At 37.5% G+C, this 25997-nt stretch overlaps 2 protein-coding genes across 2 annotated transcripts; both read left to right on the forward strand.

Annotated features, from left to right (window-relative positions):
- Positions 1-734: 734 nt before the first annotated feature.
- LOC114663026 (DELTA-thalatoxin-Avl1a-like) lies at positions 735-8118 on the forward strand. The gene is made up of 3 exons (XM_028816801.2): positions 735-1024; positions 6702-6850; positions 7313-8118. Exons 2-3 carry the CDS (start codon positions 6711-6713, stop codon positions 7731-7733), a joined length of 561 nt encoding a protein of 186 aa, XP_028672634.1. The 5' UTR covers positions 735-1024; positions 6702-6710; the 3' UTR covers positions 7734-8118.
- Positions 8119-14768: 6650 nt separating this feature from the next.
- LOC114663024 (DELTA-thalatoxin-Avl1a-like) lies at positions 14769-23337 on the forward strand. Its single transcript, XM_028816799.2, has 3 exons — positions 14769-15171; positions 20080-20237; positions 22522-23337. Exons 2-3 carry the CDS (start codon positions 20098-20100, stop codon positions 22952-22954), a joined length of 573 nt encoding a protein of 190 aa, XP_028672632.1. The 5' UTR covers positions 14769-15171; positions 20080-20097; the 3' UTR covers positions 22955-23337.
- Positions 23338-25997: the final 2660 nt, after the last annotated feature.

A 25997-nucleotide genomic window follows, 5' to 3' on the forward strand; every position in this document is an offset into this window, starting at 1 on the left:
GGCTACCACTCGCCTTTTCACAGCGACTTTGATATGTGATTTCTTTTTTATTTCGGGTACTATGCGACTTTGTGAACTCGATCTTTCGAGTTTCTCTGACACTCTGTCACTCGATCAACTTTCTTTTGTTGATTATAGCACTGTTTAAACCAACAAATATAACGTTTTTCCTTTGCCTCCACTTGGTATTCGCTGAAATTCTTATATTTTCCCCTGTGCTTTTCCCATTGTCTTTTCTCAGAAGGCTATTTATATTGATTTGCATTTTCAAAGAGGCGTAATTATGGGAGGAGTTGGGGCGGGACAGAAGGCGCGTGCACGTGCGTTACTTTTCACGCTGATCGGGATTTATGTAGTGGAAGAATGTGAAAGTATGCGTGCGCACAGATTCCTGCATCTGGATTTTTCTGTGCGTACGCACAATCCCGCTTTTGTGCTTACGCCATGTTATAGTGTGAGTTCTACGCACTGCGTTATACATGAGGCCCCTGGTTATGACTTTAGTCTTTTCTCCTGACTTCGCCCTCTCACCTGACCCCAATATTTAAGACTAGTGCTGCTTCCCTGCACAATCAGTACAACAACAAAGGTCAGGCTGAAGACAGGATGCTGTATAGCACTTCTGTACTCCTCCATCTTATTTCATGGAAGACATCTCTTATAGTGACTCTTATTCCTGAAGACGATGCCACTAATGGATTTAATTGACAGTCTTCTATGAAAAAAAACACAAAACAAGTAGGGCACAGACAGAACCTCATCACTCTGGTGTCATCCTTAAGAACAAATGTTAACAAGGCTTTCGATTCTTCCTAGTTTTAAGTGACAGGGAATCTGAAGTCTGGTGTTCATTAGCTTAGCAGACGAGAAGAGTAGGCATCACTTTGCAATTGGCTACATGTGAATAGAGAAGTGGCATTTCAGGTGGGAGGTGGCAGGAGTGAAAGTGTACTTCTCATTCAAAAGTCAAACAGAGGAAGGAAAACATCTTGTGAGAAACCAGCTGCAGTGATCCAGGAGTCAGGTAAGAAAACAAATTGTTTTACAGTTACTTGCAAATGATGAACATCAGTTGAAGCTAAATAATATACTCAATACACTTTAGTTCTGAAAAGAGAGTAAGGGTGAATTTCTGTGTGTTTATTTATTTATTTTTTAGTTAAATAGGAATACTTTTCTTTTGTTCTAGTTTCTTGTGTGTTATAAAATACATAATTGAGTGAAAACTGAAAGCTACAACAAAAATAAAAACAAATGCATTTAAGTATAAAACACTGGCATAAGTTAACAATGAACAGGAGAGCCACATGATATCTGTTCGGCTCAAAGCTTATCAACTCATTCATCATCCATTTTCAGCAGTTGGAATTCAATGGAGTTAAAGACCTTTAAGTATAACGAAGGACCAACTATGGATGGGACAGCAGTGATCACAGACAACACACATAGAAACAAGCCGACTCACACATGGGCCTAGCGTGGTTGTGTTTAGATTTGAGAGAACAGCAGTGTACTCCAAAAAACCACAGAGAGGACAAGAAAACTCTCCACACAGAAAATGAACCCTGGAAAAAAAAAGAAAAAGACATCATTTTAGTCTATTAGTTAGTAACCATTTTTTTGAAAATGTTAAGTAGTAGTAATATTATTAACTAGCAAAATACCCGCGCTTCGCAGAGGAGAAGTAGTGTGTTAAAGAGGTTATGAAAAAGTAAAGGAAACATTTTAAAAATAACGTAACATGATTGTCAATGTAATTGTGTTGTCATTGTTATGAGTGTTGCTGTCATATATATATATATATATATATATATACATACATATACACATATATTATATATATATATATATTTATATATTATATATATATATATATACACATATATTATATATATATATATATATATATATATATACATATATTATATATATATGTTATGAGTGTTGCTGTCTTTTATATATATAACTAGCAAAATACCCGCGCTTCGCAGCGGAGAAGTAGTGTGTTAAAGAGGTTATGAAAAAAAAAAGGAAACATTTTAAAAATAACGTGACATGATTGTCAATGTAATTGTGTTGTCATTGTTATGAGTGTTGCTGTGTTTTATATATATAAAATACACACACACACATATAAACATATATATATACATATACATATACACATATATATACATATCTACATATATATATATATATATATATATATATATATATATATATACATATACACATCCACATATCAACATATATATATACACATATATACACACACACACACACACACATATATATATATATATACACACACACACACACATATATATATACACATACAGACTTCCGCCTTGTATGTGGATCGGGGTAATTACATTCATTGCATTCCTAGTCTGAATCACAATCTGATTGTATGGGTGGTTACCTGGCACTGTAGGGTTGCCACCCGTCCTTTAAAATACGGAATCGTGCCGCGTTTGAGAATGAAATTGCGCGTCCCGTTTTGAATCAATACTGGACGTGATTTATCATTTTTTTTTTAAAGCAGCGTGTCATGCAAATCATCCCACACGCATTTTATGAAGATGCCTCCTTTCCTACTTTTGATTGGGTAATACTTGATGTCATCGTTAGTTTGATTGGTCTTTTTAACTGTCCAGTGAGGAGGGTGTGTCTTTTAAGTAGAGTCTGCAAAGTGTTGGCACTGAGATGTGGCGTCAGCGCCATAGTTGAAGCCCCTAACGTTGCGGTCAGCAAGTCGGCTAACATCCGCCATGTGCCGTCTTTCAGTTGCGAGAAGCAGATCTTAGAATGGTTGAAACTGTTGCCCCTAACGTTGCGCCACGGCGTGTGGTTCGTTTATACCTCGTGTCTTCTCATTAAACTTTTATCTCGCGAATATGTTATTGCAATCCGCAGCGGGAGCGTTTCTATAAACTTAATTTAAACTTACGTTTTACACCGTGCTTTGTTTCCCTTATGAACATGCTTGTATGCTTAACTCGCTCCGTTCTCAATTGTTTAATTAATTTTTTGCTGTTCGCTGTTTGCGGCTCTTCCTCCATTTCCCCCTACTTCGTTCTTTTATCTCGCGAATATGTTATTGCAATCCTTAACGGGAGCGTTTCAATAAACTGATTGAAAATAGTTTTGCATTTACCTTTTTAGTAAAAGGCGAGCTTTTAAGCCTGAGAAATCACCCCGTAAATGCACACGTTTAATTGCACATGTGTTAATATGTATGCTTACACAGTATTAAAAGACAGTCAAAAGTTAACGTCATTTACCTTCGTTCCCGCGTGTGACTCGTGCTGTAAATCTCTTCCTTGTTTTTAGTTCATGTGATTACGTAGGAGGCGTGATGACGCGATACGTGACTCCGCCTCCTCCATTACAGTGTATGGACAAAAAATATGTTCCAGTTATGACCATTACGCTTTGAATTTCGAAATGAAACCTGCCTAACTTTTGTAAGTAAGCTGTAAGGAATGAGCCTGCCAAATTTCAGCCTTCCACCTACACGGGAAGTTGGAGAATTAGTGATGAGTCAGTCAGTCAGTCAGTGAGTGAGTCAGTCAGTCAGTGAGGGCTTTGCCTTTTATTATTATAGATAATGATAGCAGTATATTAAAAGTAGTGGTAGTAATGATAGAAGTATATTAGTAGAAGTAGTAATAATATTAGTAAAAATTATAGCAGTGTATTAGTGGTAGTAGTAGTAGTAGTAGTAGTAGCAATAGTATTAATATTGATAACACTATATTAGTAGTAGTAGTAATGATAGCAGTATATTAGTAATAGTAGTAGTAGTAGTAATAATATTAGTAATAATGATAGCAAGATTTCAGTGATGATAATAACAACAATAACAACAACAACAACAACAACAATAATAATAATAATAATAGCAGTATAGTAGTAGAAGTAGTAGTAGTATTAGAATTAATAATAACAGTATATTAGTAGTAGTAGTAATAATATTATTAGTAATAATGATAGCAGGATTTCAGTGATAATAATAATAGCAGTATAGTAGTAAAAGTAGTAGTAGTAGTAGTATTAATAATGATAACAGTATATTAGTAGTAGTACTAGTAATGATAGAAGTGTATTAGTAGTAGTAGTAATAACATTAGTAAAAATGATAGCAGTGTATTAGTGGTAGCAATAGTATGAATATTGATAACACTATATTAGTAGTAATAGTAGTAGTAATGATAGCAGTATATTATTAGTAGTAGTAATAATAATATTAGTAATAATGATAGAAGGATTTAAGTGATAATAATAATAATAGCAGTATAGTACTAGGAGTAGTATTAGCAATAGTATTAATAATGATAACAGTATATTAGTAGTAATAGTAGTAGTAGTAGTAATATTAGTAATAATGATAGCAGGATTTCAGTGATGATGATAATAATAATAATAATAATAATAATAATAATAATAATAATAATAATAACAATAATAATAATAATAATAATAATAGCACTATAGTAGTAGAAGTAGTAGTAGTATTAGTATTAATAACAGTATATTATCAGTAGTAGTAGTAGTAATGATAGCAGTATATTTGTAGTAGTAGTAATAATATTATTAGTAATAATGATAGCAGGATTTCAGTGATAATAATAATAGCAGTATAGTAGTAGAAGTAGTAGTAGTAGTATTAATAATGATAACAGTGTATTAGTAGTAGTACTAGTAATGATAGAAGTATATTAGTACTAGTAGTAGTAGTAGTAATAATAGTAAAAATGATAGCAGTGTATTAGTGGTAGTAGTAGTTGTAGTAGTGGCAATAGTATGAATATTGATAACACTATATTAGTAGTAGTAGTAGTAATGATAGCAGTATATTACTATTAGTAGTATTAATAATATTAGTAATAATGATAGAAGGATTTAAGTGATAATAATAATAATAATAATAACAATAATAATAATAATAGCAGTATAGTAGTAGGAGTAGTATTAGTAATAGTATTACTAATGATAACAGTATATTAGTAGTAGTAGTAGTAGTAGTAATAATATTAGCAAAAATGATAACAGTATATTAGTAGTAGTAATAATAGTAGTAAAAATAATAGCAGTATATTATTATTATTAGTAGTAGTAATAATAATAGTATTAATAGTGATAACAGTATACTAGTAGTAGTAATAATAGTAGTAAAAATGATAGCAGTGCATTAGTGGTAGTAGTAGTAGTAGTAGTAATAATAATAATAATAATAATAATAATAATAATAATAATAATAGCAGTATAGTAGTAGAAGTAGCAGTAAAAGTATTAATAATGATAACTGTATATTAATAGTAGTAATAATGAAAGCAGTATAGTAGTAACAGCAGTAGTAGTAATAATGATAGAAGTATATTAATAATAGTAGCAGTAGTAAAATTATTATTACCGTCTTTTTCCGAAAATAAGACACTGTCTTACTTTCTTTTTTGGTCCAAAATACGCACTAGGGCTTATTTTCGGGGGAGGACAAAAATAAAAGTATATTTATATATTTTTATTTAATATTTATTTATTTTACACAGAATACAGAAATTAAAATTTATTCAATTACAGTCATGTCATCTTCTTCTGGAACATCGTCATAAATCAAGATTTACACCCCTGGAGTCTTCCACAATTCCCTTTTTGTACTCGACGGAATAGCTCTTTCGTTTTGTACTCATTTTAACTGCGGTTAAAAATTATTCACTTTATAAAAAATAAAATTACGTATGAGGAAATAATCAGACTTACAAGACTGAAATGAACAAACATTGTATCTGCACTGTCGCTCAATGTAGACTGCTGCCTTAACGAACAATTATTTATAGTGTGCGCCAACGACGCATTCCGTCGCATTCCGCATATGCATGCCCCCCTCCACCCCCTCCCCACCTCATTCGACCATACTCTGCGATACGCGCGACGCAGTACAACACAGCAGAGCAGAGCGGACACAATATTTACGGTATGTATTCATGCTGCCTTATGTTGTATTTTTAAGATAAATTCCAAGAATTAATTTGAAACGAACTGTAGAGGTAAACAATGAATTTCTCGGAATATTTTATTTCAAACATTTCTCTGAAATACGAGTATTAGGGAAGCTAAACATACTTAATAAATCAACAGCATTTTTTAACAAATTCTTTTTTTCACATTATTTTAACTAGGGCTTATTTTCGGGGGAGGGCTTATATTACAAAAAGTTCCGAAAATCTCGATAGGGCTTATTTTCGGGGGATGTCTTATTTTCGGAAAAGACGGTAGTAGTAATGATAGCAGCATATTGTTATTAATTGTAGTAATAGTAGTGATAATAGTAATAAAATGATAGTAATAAAACTGATCACTTCTATATTCCTACAGATGGAGCAAAAACATGTATCCTGTGTATTCTTGGCGTATCACACTGTGGTATGTCACCTTGCAGTTCTCCAGGGTGTTGATCTTTGTTTTCTCAGTACTAGTGGTGATGTTGATAGCACAAGTAATAGTCAAAATTCTAGTGCTAGTAGTAGTAGTAATGGGATCAGCAGTGGTAAGAGGAATTGTTTGATTATTGTTGGTTTAATAACACATCTGGGAGATATGATCATTTTAAAAGAGTGGGAGAAGGAATGGGTTTGTCATGTTATGGACTACTGCTCTTTTACTGTTGACATTTTGTTCACCTTTTGTTTTATTTTAAGCAAGCAACAATGGCACAGCAGAAATTTAAACTTACAGATCCCATTCTAAGCCATGCAGCTGAAAACATTTCCAAAACGACGGATTCATCAAGGACTGTCACCATTCAAATTTCAAACTATAGTGGAAATTTCATTCTGAGAAATCCAAGGTAAGTGATCATTCCATCCACTCTCCTGTTGTTTAAAAGCATCCTGAGATATTATGTTCATCTGTGATCATCCATAAGGTTGTCGATTATTAAACAGATTTATTATTTGATTGTGTGGACAAGGAAATTGGTCAAAATGAAAGTGGCTTAAGCCTGACTACTAACAATAAGCATAGTTATGAATATTAAAAAAAATTTACAGCCATTGTAAAAGGGGATTCTACCTGGAAAATCTAGATAGAAATAGATCCCATGACACAAAAGCCTATAGTAGAGTATAAAGAGTTACAAATAAACATACAAAAAATGAATAACAAAGACAAATATGAAAAGTCTGTGTTTTGTGTAATCTGATCTGTTACTTCTGCTAGAAGAATCACAAACAAGCAATCTTCATAAATGTGTACACAAGACTGGAGCAATTGCAGATGAAAATGAATATTTCATTTTATTTTTCCTCAGATACTACATTTTAAGTGGATTAAATATCTCTCCTCCTCCGACAATCATTGAACAAGACATGGCTGCTGTGATGACTTTCGTCAAGACACCACTTGTACCGCGGGGTTGCGTGGGCCTTTTGACCTATGAGATCTTTGAGGAAAGAGAGCGCAAAGCAACCAGATCTCTTGCCGCCATGTTCAGCAACCCTTTCGACTACAACCTGTACAACATTTGGTTTGCTGTTGGGTTTGCCTTTGCCGATGAAGACTGTGATGAAAATCTATTCAACGAAATGTATCACGAGGAGGGGGATGGAAGATTTTCCCGCGCAAAGGCTTCGAATGAAATCAGTCATACTGCTTGTAATGTAGAAATAAAGGCCAAAATGACAGCTTTGCCCAATTCTGTGCTGAAGATCGAAGTACATGACCTCTATTAACACGTTTAGGGCCTTACAATCCCAAACTCTAGATCTTTGGGGGAACAATAACCAGTGTTTTTGCAAAAATAATTCTAAAATTGTAAACATCAGGAATCAGATTCCAGAGAACGAGACGCAGAACTTGCCAATAAAATAAAGTGTGTAATTTAGATAAAGGTAAATAATACATTCTAATTTTTGGCATTCTTCATAAGGCAATAAAATATGAGGAAGGGATTCAATGAGAATAAAATTATAATAGCTGTATATCCTGATATTATGAAAATGAAAATTTAATGTCACAGAGAACTTGTTAAGTAGGGAAACACAATGACATACTTATTAATTTATAAACTTCTTTGTTTTATCTCCTCACATAATAAAATATTGGCAGCTGATGTCATCCCCTTTAATTTATTTCTGTTCTATTTAATACATTTCCTTAAGAAATTCTTTGTCTAGTCATAGTATGTTAACGCAACGAGAGTTTTTGATTGTTTTTTAAAAGTGTGTTCTGTTGTTGAGTTGGTAGATTGCACGTTGTGGAATATTAATTTTTTGAGAACCTGTTTAATTGAATTCACCTGTTTGCAATTGTATTTAATTAATTGGGTATTTTTCACATGTGTTGAAACTGAATTTAATTGGGTGGAAATGGGATTGATGGTGCTAACAAAGGAAGGGGGACTCTGAAAGGCAGAAGGAAGATGGAAGGTTGCCGGATTGATGTTGATGACGTGCACGAAAGAACAAGAACTTCTTCTTCTTCTTCTTCTTCTTCTTCTTCTTCTTCTTCTTCTTCTTCTTCTTCTTCTTCTTCTTCTTCTTCTTCTTCTTCTCCCATTAGAGGTTGCCACAGCGGATCATCTTCTTCCATATCTTTCTGTCCTCTCCATCTTGCTGTGTCACACCCATCACCTGCATGTCCTCTCTCTCCACATCCATAAACCTTCTCTTAGGCCTTCCTAAAGTGGAGAAAAGACAGAAAATGGTTCTAGGGCGTTTTAAGAAGTGGCAATGCCTACAGTGGAGCCAGCAATGTGTTTTTGGTTCTTGGAAGGTCGGGATCAAGTGGTCAAGGAGCTGAACCTGGTGTGTTTTTTTTCTTAAGGAAGCAAGAAACTATAATTAAGTATTAAACTCTTGGGGGTCGAGTCATGGATAGTAGCAAATCGGCACCGCATTTAACTTGGGACTGGAGGCTTTGATTCAGATGGTTAGATGTTTCCTTCCATTATTCTGTTGCTACTCTATCCTGGGCAGGAGGACAATTTTTGAAGTGGACGGATGTCGGAGTGGGTCTTCTGGAAGATCAGGCAAAAGACTGTGGGGAGATTTACTGTTCTTGGGCACTGCCTTTTTACCCAAAAGAGAAGGAAAATGTTTTATTTAAGGACTTTCATTCTTTTCAAAGGGAATTTGATTTGCCATTGAAGCGTTGTTGCGTGTGCCTGGCATAGGGTCACAGATTTTGAACTGGAAAAAAGGGGATATAATAGGCTGGAGAAAGCGTCTTTTGTGGCAGGGGTCCTAGTGCCCAAAAAACTCATTAATAGTTTAGTGGTTTGGGTTGTGCCTTCTATGGATAGGTGTGTGCCTTTCCTAATCAAGTGCAATTGATTCAATTGACCACAGGTGTACCCCAAACAAAGTGTAGAAACATCTCGGTGAAGATCAATTGAATAGGATGTACCAGAAACAAATTGTAAGTGTTCTGGTAAAGGTCTGCATACATGTCAGGTTCTGCAAAAGTTTCTCATATCCTGTTTTTGGTTTTGTTATTCTGAAGTATTGATTGTTGCTTGATAAGGGAGAAAAAAACAGCATAAGGCTGCAACATAACAAAATGTGAAAACGTGAAGGGGTCTGAACACTTTAGTGTTCTGTGCCTTAATGTTACAGAAAGCCTTAGTTAAGGCCATGTTCTTCATCCATGTAATTGGCATCTCTCATCTCAGGCAAGAGGACTGTGGGCCCTGACTGGGCTCAAAAGAAGCAAACTCTAGTTGGCGCCTCACAATCAGTCTTATCTTTGGTTCTCTTCCATTACAGTCCTGTTACAACAATAACTAACAGATGCCCTATACACTACTAAAAATACTGTTTCTTTAATGACATTGTGCTGGGTTGTGAGTTTCCTTGTAAAACCCTTGCTTGATATAAATACATAGATAACATAAATAAAAGAAAATTCTGGGAAGGTCTTTGCATATAAAATTGTGTCTTTGGACCCTGAAAATGTTCCTCACATTCGGACAGCACAGAAATCTTTAATGTGTGGTGGGCTACCAAACAGGATAGCAAGAAATCGAAAAAAAACCATTAATTTAGCTTGGGCTATTTACACAGCAAGAGTCTCTTTAAAATCAGGAATCCATTGGGATTTCACAAATCTGTTACCTTCTATTCATTGTTATTCACTGTAAAGAGCCTGCTATGGATCTATGGATCCTGCCTCACACTATGCGACTCTTCAATTCCACTCTGGGGGGGAAACGTTAACATTATACAAAGTTATTGTGTGTTATACCTGCATTTTTATCACGCTATAATTTAATATTTTTTTTATCAATATGCTGCTGCTGGAGTATGTGAATTTCCCCTTGGGATTAATAAAGTATCTATCTATCTATCTATCTATCTATCTATCTATCTATCTATCTATCTATCTATCTATCTATCTATCTATCTATCTATCTATCTATCTATCTATCTATCTATCTATCTATCTATCTATCTATCTATCTATCTATCTATCTATCTATCTATCTATCTATCTATCTATCTATCTATCTATCTATCTATCTAGCTAGCTAGCTAGCTAGCTAGCTAATCGGTGGTTATAAAAGTGAATCTTGTTCGTGTTTAAAGGTGCCGGTACATCAATAAATGGTGCGACTCAAACCACCTACAACTGAACACCAGCAAAACCAAGGAGCTGGTGGTGGATTTTAGGAGGAGCAGGACCCTCATGGACCCCGTTATCATCAGAGGTGACTGTGTGCAGAGGGTGCAGACTTATAAATACCTGGGAGTGCAGCTGGATGATAAACTGGACTGCACTGCCAATACTGATGCTCTGTGTAAGAGAGGACAGAGCTGGCTGTACTTCCTTAGAAGGCTGGCATCCTTCAACATCTGCAATATGATGCTGCAGATGTTCTATCAGACGGTTGTGGCGAGCGCCCTCTTCTACACGGTGGTGTGCTGGGGAGGCAGCATTAAGAAAAAGGACACCTCATGCCTGGACAAACTGGTGAGGAAGGCAGGCTCTATTGTAGGCACGGAGCTGGACAGTTTGACATCCGTGTCAGAGCGACGGGCACTGAGCAGACTCCTGTCAGTCATGGAGAATCCACTGAATCCAATGAACAGGATCATCTCCAGACAGAGGAGCAGCTTCAGCGACAAACTGCTGTCACCGTCCTGCTCCACTGACAGACTGAGGAGATCATTCCTCCCCCACACTATGCGACTCTTCAATTCCACTCTTGGAACTCGTTAACATTATACAGTATATGTGAATTTCCCCTTGAGATTAATAAAGTATCTATCTATCTATCTATCTATCTATCTATCTATCTATCTATCTATCTATCTATCTATCTATCTATCTATCTATCTATCTATCTATCTATCTATCTATCTATCTATCTATCTATCTATCTATCTATCTATCTATCTATCTATCTAAACTACAAAGATGTCATCAACAACTTTTCCAATTGGATGGCAAGAAAAGTGGATTTTTGTTTCTGAACCTGGAAACCGGTAAGAGATTTCATGTCGAAAACAATGAAATTCACATTTATGCCATTCTGAGCTGTCAAGCAGCTTTCGGCACGTCTCTGAGCCACATAACCCGCTTTGTTTTCAGGAGGCAGCCTTTATAGATATTGCGGTTCTTTAAGTCTGTGCGTGGTGTTAAAAAAAAGTAAGAAAACTCGTACTAATCTGCTATAGCATCTACTTATGCGGGATACCACAATCTCTAGTCTGTGACACGCACAAACAGCTTAGTTAATGTGAGTGAACTTGTGTGTGTGGTTGTGTAGTACATAAATAGAAAGAGAGAGAGCGTCACAACTAGAGATTACGTCACACAGGCCGCACCCCCGAAAGTCCCTTTCCTTAAAACAGCAGGCCCGGCCTTAGGCATAGGCGAAGTAGGCGACCGCCTAGGGCCCCGGCGTTCGGGAGGCCTTGAATCGACTCCTTGGTCTAATTTTCACACATTTCACAGAGCTTCCAGGGGGGCTCTGCCCCCCTCAGGGGGCCCCTGGACCCCCCTTTCACCTAGGGCCCCATAATACCAAAGACTGGGCCTGAAAACAGGAACGCCTGCTTGTAAATTTAACCAAGCAGTGAGTGGCACCGCGATTACATCCCTAATTGGGGGTCTTAGGAATTCCTTGCCTTTGGTGAATAATTTTTAACTTCTCATCCTTGACAAGGAAGCACGTGGTGCGACCGTTTTTTTTTTCCATTATGCTGTTTAGAATTCTTGTTACCGCTACGGTTTCGATGACATTTGCGCTGCTATGATTTAACGATGTTTTCCATAAAGACTACATGATGGCTTGATATTATCTCTCCTTTGGCACATACGTCTGGGAGGGGAGTGATTTCTCTGTGGTAGCTTAAACAGGTGCGTTGCCCATTACAGCACCTCCAGTCACAGTCTGACTCAGTTCTGAGCTTCATCGCGACACGATCTTAACTTCACTAAGCGAAGTCTCAGTCTGCTTATATGAAAGACTCATTTCAGAATACGACATGGGTCATGGTTGGCATTTAGTATTTCACTCACTTCGCATATCGGTTTAGTGGAAACAGCGTAAAAGTGAAATCATGTAAACTCAACCAGTTACCTAATAAAGGGCATTTTCTTATTAATTATGTATGTGATCTAAAGCTGATCAGGAACTGGCAGACACGCTACAAGTTTAACTGACATTCCTTCTTCCAAATTTCTGTGATTTGCAGTGGCAGTGGCTGGGTGTTGTAACTGAAGAGCTGAGCTTTGACTTTGGTGATCACGTTTTGAATCTTGATCCTCGTTGCTGTCTGAATGGAGTTTACAAGTTCTTTTCATAGTGGTGTAGATTTTCCTTCCTGCAGTAAAAGATTCCCAAAGTTGTGCTGGTTAGGTCGAATATTGATTCCAAATTGCTCTATGTGTGTGTGTGTGTCTAATGGACCCTGTCCAAAATTGTTTGCTACAAGAATTGCCTGTGACGTCCTGCAATGCAAAAATAGAAGGAGCGGGTTTGAACACATTATGTTCTGGTAGTTCTGGTTTGTGGTTACTTTGATGATGTTGCAGTGCACCAGGGGGTAGCACTGCTGCCTCATGGGTCCAATGCCATGGGTTTGTGTTGGGGATTGCTGGTTGTCTCGTTCATATGCGTTCTTATCCCACATACTCAAATTGGCACCTTGTCTAGGACTGTTTGCTGTCTTGGACCCAAGTGCTGCTGGGATAGGCTCCAGCCCCCTGTCACCCTGTAACTCCAGGTTTGAGAGTGTTATGTTATCAAACCCTAACTGGTTTAAGCTGGTTCAAAAAAAAAAAATGGATGGAAGGATCACTAGTAAATTTTAAGGGTTTCGCTGAGGTTCTTGGGATTTTATGTTAAGCCTTTATTATATTTTATTTATTTTATATATTTTATATTTGTATTTATATATTTCATATATTTTTTTATATTTGTATTTTATATATTTTATTAATTTTTTTCAAAACATAGTGGACTCAAATGTCTCGGATGCCACTTTAATATGCTTAATTTACGTTGAAACAAGCCAAAGAATTGAGTTACTTCAAATAAAGGCAAATACCTCCTTGAGGATTGTTGCCATTATCCTAGTCCTTAAGTTGATTTTATTAAAAAAAGTTCATGTAATAATGCTAAAAAATAACATTATTTTGTAACAATTCTATCTATCTATCTATCTATCTATCTATCTATCTATCTATCTATCTATCTATCTATCTATCTATCTATCTATCTATCTATCTATCTATCTATCTATCTATCTAATTTAAGTTACATTATAGATGTCTTGTATGAGCTGAAGTTTGAGCTCAGGCTGCCTGGGGTAAGGCCTGCCTTTAGGCTCCAGAAGACTCTTGGCTGGGTTTGTGTGTCTTCTGCTATTTTGAGAGCACATCCTAACATAGAGTGCTTTCCTTGATAAAATGTGGCTCCCTATGGTGTTATGACATCAGAGTACTCCCAGATCCAGAATATCTATCTATCTATCTATCTATCTATCTATCTATCTATCTATCTATCTATCTATCTATCTATCTATCTATCTATCTATCTATCTATCTATCTATCTATCTATCTATCTATCTATCTATCTATCTATCTATCTATCTATCTATCCTGCCGACTATACCAAATTAATATCTATCTATCTAAATAATTAAATAAAGGTGCTTTCTGTATCCTTCATGTGGATGGGTTCTTTTTCATTTTTCTGGGACCAACTGGTTTCCCTATGGCATTGCTCTGAAGAACCTCTTTACTAAGAGTACAGATATCCCTTAATTTAAAAATGTTGTCATTTGTGCATTAAGTCTTCCTAAAACCAGACACAGCACTCGTTAAGGTAAATATCTCATTGATACACCGAGGTAGCGCTCTTTGGGTGTTTTTAAGATGTGTTTGTCGTTCGCTATAAACACAACGTGACCGGTTGCGTTTTTGATGCACTGCATTTTTTTTCCAAATTATTATTCAACCACATCCTGTGAAATAAGTTAAGGTAGCCGCAGAAGCCACAGACATCAATAAATCGTAGCGAGAGAACTATGCAGAGAAGCATATAACCTTCTACAGCGTGAATAACACAAGGCTCACTAGATCAGAGCACCGGGTTCAAAACCTCGCCTGCTTTCTTGTATATATATTGTGTTTTTCCTTCCTCGTCCCATACAGATTAATTAGAAACTGGCATAGTATGAATTCTAAACCAAGCTCAGCTCGTTTATCTGGGTCAAGAGGCTGCAAAACACACCCGTGTATGAATGGTTTCCGCCAGTCTGTTTCCTCTACAAAAGCATTTGAATTCAAAGTCTCGACAAAGCTTGCGCAGTTTTATTGTCATAACCGGCGCACAGAACAACGCCCAAGCAGCATTTCCAGAGTTCGACGACCAGGCTGAGTCCCCTCGGTGTCCGGAGCGCTCGATTCTTAACTTTCATAAAGAGCACCCTTCTGATAATGGATTGACTGACTCTGCGTATAAAATCACACCATTACAAGCTTAAACTTATAATTTCGCAGAGACATATTGCATTTTGTAATACAGTTTTGGCAAAGTATACTGTCCGGGAAAGGAGCGGGGCCCAAATACAGCACCGCGGATCAGCCGGCAGACTTCGAAGAAGCCAAACTTTAACGGCACGTTCTGAATTAATTGGCACACACTGGTGAATTCTAAGGTAACGGTGCATATAAACATTATGGCTTAGAGTAATCAGAAGTGTTGTATTTTTAAATTGCTACAAATAGTTTTAAGAACTTGTACTATTGATGCTTATTTTTTGTTAATAATGTATTATAACTGTTCTTATCATACGCTTTAGAATTAAGGATATTTTGCAGTTTCAATTTATTACTTTTTAAATATTACTTAAGTCTTGTTTTTAGGATATTAAAAGTTTATTTTGAAGGTAATGATGAATAACTTTCATGCAGCTTTCAAAAGCTGCTGCAACTAGGGATTACGAGCCAATATAACATTTTGTTATCCTAGAAATACATTTCACTGAAATGCTGCTTGCTGAGCAGCTAGATTTCTTTCCTCGTTTTAAAAGTAACGGTTCTTTAATGGCACTTTACTGGGTTTTGTGGCTTCTTGCAGAATCATTGCTTGATAAAAAGTAAACATCTCAGTCTAGGAAAAGTTAACTGCTTGTGAAACTGGTTCAGTTAAAAGTTTCCTAAGATACGGATAAAACATAAATCTTAACAGATCAAGAAAATGTGAACGTAGTCTGTGTTAATGTATACATCAAGAGGCCTTTTATAATTAGGAACACATTGGTATTTTACAAATCTATTCTCATCTGTTTATGCATGGTTAGGAGTCTGTTACAGATCTAAATTAATAAAAGTTGTTGGAATCTTCATGCGGTTAGATGTTATGGTAACCAAAAATGGTTCCCCTTATGGTATCACTTTGAAGAACCACTTTAGCACCTTTAATTTTAAGAGCGTAGGGTTCCCACTTATATGAACACAAATAACCTGACTGAGATTTTCTGCTTGTTATGCTGTATGACCTTTTTAAAGGGTTGGACCAGAAACAATATGTTGTTTATTATTATGTTCTTAAAATAGTGTTCAATCTGTCAAATGATAAATTAGTGTGGGTTGTTCTGTGTTTAGCTGATGATTCTGTTAGGGATATTTAAGAAAGTGTCTGGTCATATTGATGCCATTTTCCTTGTTCACCATCCCTGAGTTCTCTTTGTTTGCCTCCCAGACTTTTTACAGTGGATGGTGTGCACTGTTGGTGTCAGTAATGAGCAGCCGTCTACAAAATGGTCTGCCGTTTTTTTGTGTGTGTGTGTGTGTGTGTAAATTCTGCAATTTCCGTTACAATACAGTTTATTTTTGTATAGCCCAAAATCACACATGAAGTGCCGCAATGGGCTTTAATAGGCCCTGCCTTTTAACAGCGTCCCCCCCCCCCCCCCCCCCCACCAGCCTTGACTCTCTAACAAGACAAGGAAAAACTCCCCCCAAAAAAAACCTTGTAGCAAAAAATGGAAGAAACCTTGGGAAAGGCAGTTCAATCTGATGTGTTCTTTTAGTTACATGAGTGCTACATCTTGATCACTTATTATTATAATTATTATTATTGTAACCCTTTATATATTCTGACACTGACTTTATATACTCAAGTTTTGACTTTATTCGGGAATTACTTTAGGGTGGCACAGTAGCGCTGCTGCCTCGCAGTTAGGAGACCCGGGTTCACTTCCCAGGTCCTCCCTGCGTGGAGTTTGCATGTTCTCCCCGTGTCTGCGTGGGTTTCCTCCCACAGTCCAAAGACATGCAGGTTAGGTGATCCTAAATTGTCCCTAGTGTGTGCTTGGTGTGTGTGTGTGTGCCCTGCAACTTGGTTTGTTCCTGTCTTGCGCCCTGTGTTGGCTGGGATTGGCTCCAGCAGACCCCCGTGACCCTGTAGTTAGGATATAGTGGGTTGGATAATCAATGAATGGATGGGAATGACTTTAAAAATTCCGATGCTGCCTTTATATAATCAGGCTTTGACGTTATATATTCAGCACACTGACTTTATATATTCAGAAAATCATTATATTTGCCTGATTTGCACCCCATAACCCACTTTCCCATGAATATATATATATATATATATATATATATATATATATATATATATATATATATTTGACAGTAAACTATTTCAACCATTCTATGATCTGCTCCTCACAAACTGAGGGCACCGTGGCGGATGTTAGCAGATTGCTGGCCAACCACAAGCGTTACCTGGTAGGTAACCACCCATACAATGAGATTGTGACACAGACTACGAATGCCGTGAATGTAATTACCCCGATCTACATGCTGTCAAATAAACGAACCACACACCGTGGCGCAACGTTAGGGGCATCGCCTCTGGTGCTGACATCCGAGGTTCGATTCCCGAGAGGAAGTGCAGTGGAGTGTGTACACCTGATGAGCCCAGAATGAGGGCGAAACACGTGTCGTGTACTCTTTGCATTTATTTGACAGTAAACTATTTCAACCATATATATATATATATATATATATATATATATATATATATATATATATATATATATATATATATATAGGGCGGCACGGTGGCGCAGTGGGTAGCGCTGCTGCCTCGCAGTTAGGAGATCTATTATTATTGTAACCCTTTATATATTCTGACACTGACTTTATATACTCAAGTTTTGACTTTATTTGGGAATGACTTTAGGGCGGCACAGTAGCACTGCTGCCTCACAGTTAGGAGACACTGGTTCGCTTCCCGGGTCCTCCCTGCGTGGAGTTTGCATGTTCTCCCCGTGTCTGCGTGGGTTTCCTCCAGGTGCTCCGGTTTCCTCCCACAGTCCAAAGACATGCAGGTTAGGTGCATTGGCGATTCTAAATTGGCCCTAGTGCGTGCTTGGTGTGTGTGTGTGTGTGTGTGTGCCCTGCGCCTTGGTTTGTTCCTGTCTTGCGCCCTGTGTTGGCTGGGATTGGCTCCAGCAGACCCCCATAACCCTGTGTTCGGATTTAGCGGGTTGGAAAATGGATGGATGGATGGATATATATATATATATATATATATATATATATATATATATATATATATATATATATATATATATATATATATATATATATATATATATATATAAACAGGATGAGTCAAAATTATGTTAACATTTCAATGGCGGAAACAATTTACTCACAAAACATACTTCCTATGTGACAGATGATTTACAGGAATGTCTCAACCTGTTCGCCATCATGTTCAACACATGCACCATACGTGGCACATAAATTGTCCACAAAAATAGCAGTACCATTAGTGTTAACATAATTTTGACTCACCCTGTGTATATATTCATATACAAAAGATGTTCAAAAAGTTTCCGCACGTTTATATTTTCTTTGGAACCGGTGAAGGCGGGAGGAGTAGAATTTGGCCGTGTCTGAGAGTGTTATGTGACTGAGAAAACTGCATCGCAAAGGAGGATGACTGTGTAGCAAAGTGAAGTAATTTGTTTTTGAAATTCTTAATTAATAGAGTTAAAAAAGTGTGGAAACTTTTTGAACGTCCCTCGTATACACACACACACACACACACACACACACACACATATATATATATATATATATATATATATATATATATATATATATATATATATATATATATATATATATATAATATTTAATATATATTTTTATATAAAACTTCAGCACATCCACCTTCTCATGAAAAATAATCTAATCAAGAAACAAACACAAAAATAGAAGCTTACCTGGCATTGTTCACAAGGCATTCCATTGTGCCGTCGAAACCCAAGCAGCAATAATGAACTTTAATATAATCCTTTAATTAAATAAGAGGATAGAAGAAAACATATAAATATAAATAAATCCATGTATCGTATTATAGCAGTAAAGTGACTGGAGCCTTTGAAGTGTGTGGTATCTATATAGCTGGCGCCCGTTGGAGCAAAGATGAAATGATAACAAAGAAAAAAAAAAACCCTTCACTTGCCGCCTTATTGTTGCCAGTAAGCTGCATGTAGACCATGAAAATAAAGACGCACGATTTCTAGTAGCGCTTTAAACTCCTTAAAGCCCGCAGCTCAGACTTCAATGTCCCCGGTCTGTTTAGGAAGCTCTTCTTTTCTTTTTTGACTCTAATGCAGCGGGCCAACTGCCGCGTCTTGCAGGTTACCACGAGACCACAATGGCGAACCTCCCAATTTGCCTTCTAATTGATTCAGAAAACTATTCAAAAGCCCTTTTCTCTCTTAATCATTTTTTTTCTTTGGCTATTAATTTTCCTGTTCTTTTAAATTCACTCACAACTCACGATTAAAAGTGAAATAAATGACCGAAGCCCTCTCTCAACGCCGGCACGCGTCCACTTTGTGCACTTCTTTTTTTTTACTTTCTCTCCTTACCAACTGACCGATCTCAAGCATAACCGCCTTGAGGACCAGAAATTAGTCTGCTAATAAACATTACCCCTGATTTAACAGGAAATCAGTTTCCTCTGAGCTGATACAAATAAAATAAAAAATGACATATTTATATGCACATAATATTTGAACAAACACTGTGTTTTTAATAACAAAGATTCAAAGATTTGTTCAGGATGCTACATTATTATTATCCATCCATCCATTATCCAACCCGCTATATCCTAACTACAGAGTCATGGGGGTCTGCTGGAGCCAATCCCAGCCAACACAGGGCACAAGCCAGGAAACAAACCCCGGGTAGGGCACCAGCCCACCACAGGGCACACACACACCCACACACTAGGGACAATTTTAAGATCGCCAATGCACCTAACCTGTATGTCTTTGGACTGTGGGAGGCAACCGGAGCACCCGGAGGAAACCCACGCAGACACGGGGAGAACATGCAAACTCCATGCAGGGAGGACCCGGGAAGCGAATCCGGGTCTCCTAACTGCAAGGCAGCAGCGCTACCCACTGCGCCACCGTGCCACCCTTATTATTATTATTATTAGTAGTAGTAGTAGTAGTATGTCCAGCATAAGGCTCAGACCCCTGACACTGACGATGTTGATGAATGTGACTGTTTTTATTTGGTTTCAGACCACAAAACTGAAAAAAATGGCAGAACAGATATTCAAGCTCACAGATCCCAGTCTGGACTTGGCTGTTGAAAACACTTCCAAGTCCATTGACTCGAACAGAAATGTCACAATACAATTATTGAACTGCTCTTCAACCTTCATCTTGAGAAACCCAAAGTAAGTGGAAGCTTTTTCAAAGATTATGTTTGACCAGTTTTAAGATAATTGACCATTTGCTTAAAAATCTCAATCATTTTCAGGTTCTCTTATGTGCTAACAGAGTGGAGTTGCTGTCACAGGAGGTAGTGAGAAGTCAAGCAAAATGACCCCTTTTATTGGCTAACTAGAAAGATTACAATATGCAAGCTTTCGAGGCAATTCAGGCTCCTTCTTCAGGCAAAATGTAATCAAGATGTATAACTATTAATCCTTTACTTAAAGACTTTGTTTTTTCATTCTGTAATGGCCAAGGCACTAGATGTTAAACCACTAGGCTGCTGGTTCATAATCCGACAGTGATCCTGATACAGTCACTTAACTTCCTGTACTTCGATTGTAGTACTAGGGTGTTGTACCGTGTTAGCCATTATGAATGTAGTGAGACGTCAAGCAAAATGACACCTTTTATTGGCTAACTGAACAGATTACAATATGCAAGCTTTCGAGGCAACTCAGCCCCCTTCTTCAGGCAAAGATGTATTGAATACTCAGAAGATGTTGTTGATGCACATATATTAAAAAGGAACAGCAAAAATTACACAAGACAATTGTTGTTATCAAGGTTATGCTTAGGGTTAGGGTTAGGGTTAGCTGCAGGACCCCTAAATCCCCCAGGGGCCCCAGAAGCAACATTATTCCACATTGCTTAAAAACTTTGTGCCTATCCTGTATGAGAAGGGATTAAAAAAAAACTAATAATAATATAGTGTACTTTAATACAAAATAAACTATAAAATAAAAATTAAAGATTACTAAAGTATCATGCAAGCTAGCTGTAAATGACAAAATGTTCAAATTAATTTATTGTTTTTGTAAAATGTGCTTTGTGTAGTATGTAGTGTCAGAGATGTTGTTAAATAAAAGAATATATTGTTGGAGTTCTTTTCTATGTTTATTTCATCCTTCGACGATGCACACATAAACATTTCATTAATTGTCCCCCCCCCCCCACAATAACTTGAAAACTATAAGGCTTAGAAATTTTTATTTACATCATTGACCCCGACATGTGAAATAAGCCAGTGCAGCAATTTTAATGAAAATCTGAGATGTCGTGATTATATTTTCAAAAAACAATCTGGTGATCTGTTATAGAAGATGATAACAGTGGTCACCCAGACCTCATTGCTGGTTGCAAAGGGGCCTCCATAAAAAGTGAAGCTTCACAGCTCTGGAAACGTTGGTCCACCACTGTTATGAATTAGACAAGCCAAACAGACGTTGAGAAGTCATTATGTCACACTACTGCTAGCTCACCCAGCCCACAGTGACAATTTCCCACCATGTTTGCCCCTTGTGGCTGCTTTTCTCTTCGTTGTCATCAAGGCTTTCCTAGACATAAGACGGTTATGAGGTTCTGGTTTTTCAGTTGTTTAAGAAACTATCGCTCATCTTTTGTGAAAAGAGAGATCACCGTGTTTAAAAAAAAAATTATTCTATTCTCAAAACTCTGAATTTTTAATAAATTATAAAGTATCAGTAATGGCTTACTGCCCGGTAACATGCAGTGAATCCACCTGACTTGAGTTTTCCTCCTCTTTCTCTGTACGTTTACCTTTCGTTTGCTCAGAGGTTGATGTGTTTCCTGAGCAGCTCTTCTCTTCTCCACCTTAGCGGTCCGCTTCTTCTCTTTCTTTCGTCTGCATCTTTTCACATTAAAACTCATTATGTCAAAGTTTGTGTTGCAATTACTTAGTACATTTTCTTTAATTTTTCACTTAAGCTGGCACTTAAGTCTTCAATCTGCCTCAAGAATGATTTAAGATATGAAGAGGTAGGGGAAGTGACGGTGAAGGTGGTAGGGATGAGAACGGCGCCCATACACATGCGCCGCATGGCTGCCCTGCTGGCCACTTCCAAGAGTTGATTCTACTTCTTCTTCTTCTTCTTCTTCTTCTTCTTCTTCTTCTTCTTCTTCTTCTTCTTCTTCTTCTTCTTCTTCTTCTTCTTTCAGTGGCTACCGTTAGGGGTTGCCACAGCGGATGATCTTCTTAAATAAAATAAAATAAAAAGAGGAATAACCTTGGAGGTCAATCATCATCCTGAAAGCGGATAGTAGATGTCACGTAGTATATGTGTACCACATTTCAGGTCAATAGTTAGAAAGGTTTGCAAGCTACAGGTGATTCAAAATCCTGGACAGACAAACGAACAGCCACAGTAGTGTATTATGTAGAAAGACAGAAGGCCATTACTTTGGAGAATTCATTTTGTTTTGATTTTCTTTTTAATTTCTCCTCAGGTACTTTTGTTCCAGTGGATTCAACATTACTCCACCTCCTAGCATTCTTCCTAAAGAGACTGCAGCGATAATGTGCTTCACCAAAAGGAAAGTGGTGCCCCGTGGATGTGTTGGCGTCCTGACCTATGAGCTGGCAAAGGGTGATGAAGAGAGTACTGTCAGCTGTCTCGCCATCATGTTCAGTAATCCATACGACTACTTCCTGTACAATATCTGGTGCGCTGCTGGAATAATTGAGCCTAACCAGGCTTGCGATGAAGTCTTATTCCGTCAAATGTATGATGAAAAAGGAGACAACAGGTTCTCCCGAATGAAGGCCTCCGACAACATGTCCATTTACAATGCAAAAGATGTCATCATAAAAGCAAAAATTTCAGACAAACGTAATGCTGTACTTAAAGTGGAAATGCTAGACAGAAATTCTTATTCTTAAAAGAGTCGTAGGCTGTGCTCTTTCAAGAATGTTTCCAGTTTGATTATCCAGTGTTTTAATAATCTGATGAAGCAACCACTGCCGTAATCATGTCTGGTTGATCTAAAATGTTGCATTTATGCATTTTCTACCAGTTTTTTGCTAATTCTTAATTTTATTTTTATTAAGCATTGTTTTTGCTATGGCTGTTATGATCCCACTTTGTATTGCATGATTGCCACCATTTTCAGTTACTGTGCTATGGGTGATGCTATATTGTTTGCAGCTCTGCACTATAAACTACAGTCACTAAAAAACGTGGCAGGTCTCACTTTGTTTAAATTATTTTTGCTTAGTGGAGAGAAAGCAAAAATAAACTTCCATAGGGGATTTAGTTTTAAAACCTTTTGCTGTGTCTTCATTTACTGATTTTGATTTCAAAACTCAACTTTGCAACTGTTTGTGGCTTATGAACCCTAGCCTGCCTTTACTAGTCTTTCCTTCTGCCTGGCCCCTGTAACACTACTCCTCCCATACTTTTCTTCTACCAGTTTTCTTTCTGGTTACTTAGCCAGGAAATCAAGTCAAAACACTCGGCACATCACACCTTGGGACAGTGACATTGATGGATGATCCACATCTGGTGTTGCCGTTCATACCTTCTCACCCCTCCTTGAAACCCCTTATGTCATTCAAAGAACTTTGACTTGTTCAGAGCATCCTCATCGTACAACACTTTCAACAGCTCCAATGTTTCAGTAACACGGGTGACACTACATGGCAGTATTAGGAATTCAATTGTCACACCTTGTATCCTGAAACATGTTCTTACTGCATTTAGTATGAATTTCCCCTTGGGATTAATAAAGTATCTATCTATCTATCTATCTATCTATCTATCTATCTATCTATCTATCTATCTATCTATCTATCTATCTATCTATCTATCTATCTATCTATCTATCTATCTATCTATCTATCTATCTATCTATCTATCTATCTATCTATCTATCTATCTATCTATCTATCTATCTATCGTGATTCCCCACGGCAGCCATACACATGCAAACTATTCAGTCAGAAACCTGACTGCTTGCCTTTCAGCTAAATGTGAAAACCTACTGAGCTGATGGGCATTCCTCATTCAAACTGACCTGGATTGTATTTACATTTAATAGCATTTTCTTATAAAGATGACAAAGTTGCAAGAAGTAATATAATTTAATCTTGTGATAGATAGATAGATAGATAGATAGATAGATAGATAGATAGATAGATAGATAGATAGATAGATAGATAGATAGATAGATAGATAGATAGATAGATAGATAGATAGATAGATAGATAGATAGAAAAGTACACATACATATACAGTCATACACGGAGCTGCTGAAAAGGCTGCCACTCACGGCGGCGCCGGATGTCACTAATGTACATAAGCGAACCATCTGTTAGGCCGTGCCATTGTTTAACAACCTGTTTATCTATTCATGGTCTGTCTCCCTGTCATAGTAGTAAGGTAAAGTCATCCCTGATGGAGGATTGCAGGAAACGTGGGAAAGAGGGGTCCTTTCATTGGATTAGCGGTATTTCAGCTGTGGAATGGCCAAATGGGGGAGGCAGCTTGATGAATGAGGTCTCCAGGACTCTAAACAAATCCAAATCATATTATATCATCCATCCATCCATCCATTTTCCAACCCACTGAATCTGAACACAGGGTCACGGGGGGTCTGCCTGGAGCCAATCCCAGCCAACACAGGGCACAAGGCAGGAGCCAGTCCCGGGCAGGGTGCCATCCCACTGCAGGACACACACACACGCAGACACGGGGAGAACATGCAAACTCCACGCAGGGAGGACCCAGGAAGTGAACCCGGGTCTCCTAACTGCGAGTCAGCAGCGCTACCACTGCGCCACCGTGCCACCCGATATAATATCATCTACTGTTAAATTCTACTCCGTACTTCTAAAATTTTTAAATTTTAGAGCCTTATTGGAAATTGGAGGCGTTTGAATTGAAATGGGTTTCATCAATAACTTCGCATCCAGCTTTTGAGAGTTTTAAACATTCATAAACATCAAGTGTCCACTACTCAAATCGTCACCTGTGAATCTAAGTTGTTTAAGAGGCATTGGCGGTGTCCAAAGGTGTAAAATATTTGGCCATTCAGTACACTTGAAAGCGACAACCAAACAATTCAGCGGCAGCCATCAACTCACATGCAGAACCATAGGTGAAGGGCTTAAGCATTTCACTCTTCTAGTGCTCCTGTGTAGTATAATTATCTCCTGTACCGTCATCAGTCCACACCTTGAACCTGTCCCAGTCATTCAATACATAAGACACACGGCCTGATATGGCCGTGCAATATGTAACACAGAGAATGGAAAAGGCAGGCGCATGGAAACCACTCGGTAAGTGACAGTTCTTTGATCGATGGTGATCACCTCGATAGACATGTTAATGGGGGTACGGTTGGAACGATAAAGGAAATGGGTACCTGAACAATGTAAACTAAGTCTAAAATACCTACACAATAACTATAGTCATAATAAACAAACAATAAAACAGCGGAGATGCCGTGAATTAAATAAAAAGGCTGCAGTTATCAGTAGGGAGACGTGAATACGTGAAGGGAATGAAGAGACCGGAGCGACGGACGGCCTATTAGCGCACCACATTTGTGCTTCCTTTTCATCGTCCCGGACGAAATAAATTTGCAAACATTTTTGTTCCTCAGTCGGCATAGGTAAAAGACTGCCAATCAAGTGATACACTTGTTCCTGGACTTTAAATGAAGGCATAAAATTTCCCTCAACAATTTGGTTAGCACCAAATGACGTCATTTGAAATGCGCTGTTGTACTTTCGACTGTTGTTCAAGAAATGCTCACTTTGAGGATGTTCGCCATTTAACAGGCCCTCAAGAAGGTCAGGAAGCTTATATAAAGGAGTGAGAGAGACTTTACCACTGTTACAGCACAAACCAGGAGACTCGCATTTCCACCTATGAGCTTAACAATAGTCACAGTGAACATCCATGGATCCAATGTGTACTGTT

Source organism: Erpetoichthys calabaricus, chromosome 12 (genome assembly GCF_900747795.2).
Source record: "Erpetoichthys calabaricus chromosome 12, fErpCal1.3, whole genome shotgun sequence".
Taxonomy (NCBI): Eukaryota; Metazoa; Chordata; class Cladistia; order Polypteriformes; family Polypteridae; genus Erpetoichthys; species Erpetoichthys calabaricus.

Excerpts from the sequence above, each read along its gene's own strand:
- LOC114663026 (XM_028816801.2), top strand. The coding sequence starts at position 6,711 with ATGGCACAGCAGAAATTTAAACTTACAGATCCCATTCTAAGCCATGCA. Across the intron at positions 6,851-7,312 it reads TTCATTCTGAGAAATCCAAG|ATACTACATTTTAAGTGGAT; the intron begins GTAAGTGATCAT and ends ATTTTTCCTCAG.
- LOC114663024 (XM_028816799.2), top strand. The coding sequence starts at position 20,098 with ATGGCAGAACAGATATTCAAGCTCACAGATCCCAGTCTGGACTTGGCT. Across the intron at positions 20,238-22,521 it reads TTCATCTTGAGAAACCCAAA|GTACTTTTGTTCCAGTGGAT; the intron begins GTAAGTGGAAGC and ends ATTTCTCCTCAG.